Source organism: Gigantopelta aegis, chromosome 4 (assembly GCF_016097555.1).
Source record: "Gigantopelta aegis isolate Gae_Host chromosome 4, Gae_host_genome, whole genome shotgun sequence".
NCBI lineage: Eukaryota > Metazoa > Mollusca > Gastropoda > Neomphalida > Peltospiridae > Gigantopelta > Gigantopelta aegis.
The window spans coordinates 23,200,339-23,204,985 of record NC_054702.1 but is presented as its reverse complement, the minus strand read 5'-3'; the positions used below and the strand labels follow the sequence as shown (position 1 = coordinate 23,204,985).

Genomic DNA, 4,647 nt, shown 5'->3' with positions numbered 1-4,647 from the left:
ATAAATTGAATTGAATTGAATTGACGTAATTCATCCCGGCTCTCGGGGTATAAAAGGCCAGACACGAAGTGGCTCAGGGGTTTGCACTTCTAACAGACCCTGAAGACAGAAGATAGCAACAACAGATTGGAAACCAGGAATTTCTTCGTGGGGAAACATAGGACGAAGAGTGCACTTTGTGTTATGAAACGCAGTGACCTACATTGCGTCCAGTGCATGTAGAGAACGCAGTACCTTGCGTTTATTGGGAACGCATTGCGTTAGGAAACGCAGTGACCTACATTGCGTCCAGTACATGTACAGAACGCAGTACATTGCGTTTATTGCAAACGCATTGCGTTAGGAAATGCGGTGACATACATTGCGTCCGGTGCATGTAGAGAACGCAGTACCTTGCATTTATTGGGAACTCATTGTGCTAGGAAGATAATATTTATGAAGAAAAAAATAAAATTCTTCAAATTTGTACCCCCTTTGACCTTTAATGATCTCTGGTGACCCCTCACACACTTTTGATGCATTCTGCTGCATTTAAGATACAACTTTAGTAGGTATCTCATACATATTTTTGTAGTAAAAGTACTAGTAAAAAGGCGTATTTCACCGATAATTTTATGACAATGAAAAAGTTGAGGTCTCACCATGTGTACCCTTTTCTTTGACATATTTGGAAGTGTGCAAAATGCAAATACCATTTTACATGTGTGTAAACTGTTTTAGAATGTATTACAAAATAATAAACAAACAACATAGTAGAGTCAGTTGTTGCTATTATATGAAGCAAGGGTATTGAATCACCTTATAAAGTGATGAAAATATGGGCCAAGTGACATAACTCAATTTAGCTTTTGAATTATAACTGTCCTCCTACATATCAATACAAGTTACTAAATGATAGCCTATATCATTCAGTAGCTTGGCCTGGGCTTTGACTCATAAAAAGAAAGAGTTATGACCCTTGATCCATGTCATTGATAGCAGAACCTGGAATCTATCCCTTTGTATTTTCAGCCTGGATTTTGATCCACACTATGCCATTTGGTTAGGATCTATATTCTTCACACTACCATTGACAGGGAAACAAATAAGACTTGTATCCAAGGTTATAAAACATCCCAATCTCAGAATCATTGATATCAATTGGCTGATATACTTATCAAACCATTAAGTAATAAATATCAGTGAGTCTGACATTGACATTTTACGTACACAGATAGCCACTATATCGCCTCCTGCCTATGTGTACTCCTAGAATTTGCCAGTCGAGATTCTTTACAACTTGTAAACGTGTTTGCAACCTGATATAAATCCATATTGTCAGTGGCGTCTCTGTGTACATGAAGCAACATCACATGGTTTAATCGTTCTTGCGTCATGCTGGAATGGAGGTAGGTTTTGACCCTGTGCAAAGCAGAAAATTATCTTTTGCTTGTGGCGTTTGTTACTGGCATTACTGAAATTAACTTCAGCACAGTCACAATATCACAGAACATGGTACGGGATGCTGGCTTCATCTCACGGATGACGTCCACGATCTGCGATATTGTCAGTGTTGACATTGTCTACCGATTGCTTTATGAGGACCTTAAAACAGTCCAGTTTAGTGAGAAGAGTTGTCTTGTCAATGTCATCTTTGTAGAAGTCAACTACACAGTCCATATCGTTACTGTATGTTGGATCCTCGGTGACGCATTTCAGCAGCATATCCTCCAGGTGGCGGTAAATCTTGTAACCTGGTTGGGCGAACCTGTCTCAGATGCAGTTGATTGCAAGGTCCAGAGCTTTGTAGTATTTCTAGTGGTAAAGGTATTTTACTGTTTCCTGATATTCACATGGGGCATTGCCAGTGTCAAATCTTGCTGGCATTTTGCGTCGTCGTGGTAGTGACGGTTCATTGACTTCGAGGTGGTCTAATTTCTTTGTCACATCGGCCCAAAACTTGTCATAGGACTCCTCTTGTCGTAGATTACTAAGTGTTGTGACTGTGAGCTCCGCGAGTCTCTGGCCCTCTGCCGCTGACATATCCTTATGTTGTAATGCCTTACTAAGATTGTCAGTGTGACGAAGTACTTCATATCCTAGCGACACACCAAACAAAAAGTCAAAGCTAAACATCTGCGACTGGACGCCTACAATTCGTGCACGGGTTTCCGAGTCCTTAACAAATTCATAGCAAATCTCCCATAATGACTGCAGCACACTGTAATTGTCCAAGACACTACATAGACTGGCAGCTCTAACAGTTCATCTAGTAGGGCACAATACACGGAAACCGTGTTTGTCTGGATTCATCTCAGTTTTAAGTTCCTCCAGCTTGGTATCTCTTCTTGGTGAATACTTAATTAGTTTCGACATTTCAGATACACTATCAAGTGAATCTCGCAATACTTTGGAACCTTTTACTGAATCACGAACTGCAAGGTCCAATGCGTGTCCATTGCAGTGTGTATACACAGCCCTACTTTCACGACTAGAAATATTAGCGGCAACTTCTTTTTTGACACCTGACATGTTGCTGGCTCCATCGTAGGACTGACCACGACAATTACTCAAATGTCAAATTCATTTTAATCAGTGTGTCCAAGATGACATTGGTCAAAGTCTGTGCATCAATAGATGACACCACATACAGTCCAGTGAATTCCTCATACACAGTTAGGTCACTATCAACATGTCTTAGCACGATCACAACTTGTTCATGATTAGACTGATCAGTCGTTTCATCTGCCATGATTGTAAAAAAGCCATCATCTCTGATGTTCTTAGCGACCTGTCGAAGACTTCCAAGTGCCATGAGTTGTAGTATCTCATTCTGCATGTCTGCGGACGTGAACTTCATGGTTTTCTTTTCCATCCACTTCAATATCGACTCATCGGACTGACCATACAGTTTCAGTATCGGGATAAAGTTGGACTGGCTATCATCATGGCCGCGTAGAGGCAGTCCCTGGCGTGCTAAGAAACGTATACTCCTCAGAATTGTTGATAGCTGGTGTCGGTTGTTTATCTTCTCCTCGGAATGTACAGCCGAGAGGCTCTCACCAACATATTTCGTCTGCTGCGGTAGTTGTATGTGTCGTTCAAAGGCTTCCTTGTGGCAGTCGGAGTTTTGATGCTTCTTGAATTTGGTTATACCATCTTTCCAATTACAGAAACCAGCAGTAATGAAACTCTTGTCAGCTTTGTGGTTCGACACCTTCCCCTCTTTCATGGCTTCCTGGCAGACGTAGCAAAACGCCATATCTTGAGCCTGAAAATGGATAAAAACAAAAAATAGGGGTGGGATGCAACGGTCAGTGTATATTTCGTTAAAACATTTGGCTCGACTCTAAACTGAATATTTAGCTTAGACTGACCGCAAGTTATCACTATTGCAATATTGCGTTGCGCTGCGTACTAAATGTCAAAAACCAGTTTAAAATATTTATTTAAAGAACGTTACACAAATACTACGGTAGGGTACTCAATATTCGTGCCTCTTGTCATTTTGTGCCCTAAATACGTAATATTTGAATGGCCCCTTAGTAAATCTTTTTTTTTTAAATTTATTTTGTAATTTCCAGGAGTTATCGACACGTGCATGCTTAGGGGCACGAAAATTAATGTCGCCAGTATAATGTGTGTGTGAATAAAGATCGTATGATCGTGACATTTTCACGTTTTAATTTCAGAACTGAAATTATATAATAATGTCCTTGACGGTGACCGGTTGCGGTCGGTATCTGGTTATCCGCAACAACATATTTAATGAATTACCTCATCATAATGAATCCATGGATGTAGCTTAAACCACTGCGCATTGAAGTAGGTAGAACAACGAAAAATAAATAAATAAATATGTGGTCAAGTTTTTATTTTAAGCAAAAATATGAACCAAAAGATGTAAATTAATGAAAACCGGACGGAAAAATATTTAGTCGTTAGAAAATTATAGCCCTTTGAAGTTTGGTGTGCTGTGAAATATGTCTGCCAAATTTTGACCCGCTTTTTTAAATTTGCCGGTTAAACTCAACTACTGATCGCTAAATATTATGCTGGAATATGTAATAGTGTTTTTGAAGCCACTGGAAAATGGTAACATATACAATTATAATGTTAAAATGTTATCATGAACCCTAACGTCGTTATAAACGTAAAATCGGAAAATAAGCAATACAAAGCGATGTTGTTGTTTTCACAACTTAATATATTTATTTAGCCTATCAGGACAATGCAACAATACCCCATTCATTTCAAACTTCTATTATGCATAAATAGTGAAACAATGTTACATGAAAAATAAAGGCAGTGCACATGGGCGTTTGAATGAGCACGTGACTAAAGCTAGTGACAGGGACTAGTCCATTGTAATACAATAGAGTAAAACAGTCTGTTTAATGATAGTGAAAATATTTTGAAGAAAAATAAAGTTGGTGGTGGGAGGAGGGGGTGACGGGTCTTTTGGGGGTGGTGGTGGCGGTAGGGTTTTTTGGTGGGGGAGTTCTTGATTTAAGCTGAGAAACAAAAAATACATTTGGAAAAAAATATAAAAGGCTGAATTTAAAAAATTTTTTTAAATGATAATAATACAAATGTGATTAATGATAGTGAAAATATTTCGAAGAAAAATTAATGTGTGGGGGGGGGGGGGGGTGACGTGTCTTCTTT

At 39.1% G+C, this 4,647-nt stretch overlaps 1 protein-coding gene across 1 annotated transcript; it reads right to left on the bottom strand.

The window, feature by feature from the left end:
- Window positions 1-2,545: 2,545 nt before the first annotated feature.
- Window positions 2,546-3,241, bottom strand: LOC121369753 (zinc finger MYM-type protein 1-like). The gene has a single exon (XM_041494811.1). It carries the CDS (start codon window positions 3,239-3,241, stop codon window positions 2,546-2,548), a length of 696 nt encoding a protein of 231 aa, XP_041350745.1.
- Between the last annotated feature and the right edge of the window lie 1,406 nt (window positions 3,242-4,647).

Excerpts from the sequence above, each read along its gene's own strand:
- LOC121369753 (XM_041494811.1), bottom strand. The coding sequence starts at position 3,241 with ATGGCGTTTTGCTACGTCTGCCAGGAAGCCATGAAAGAGGGGAAGGTG.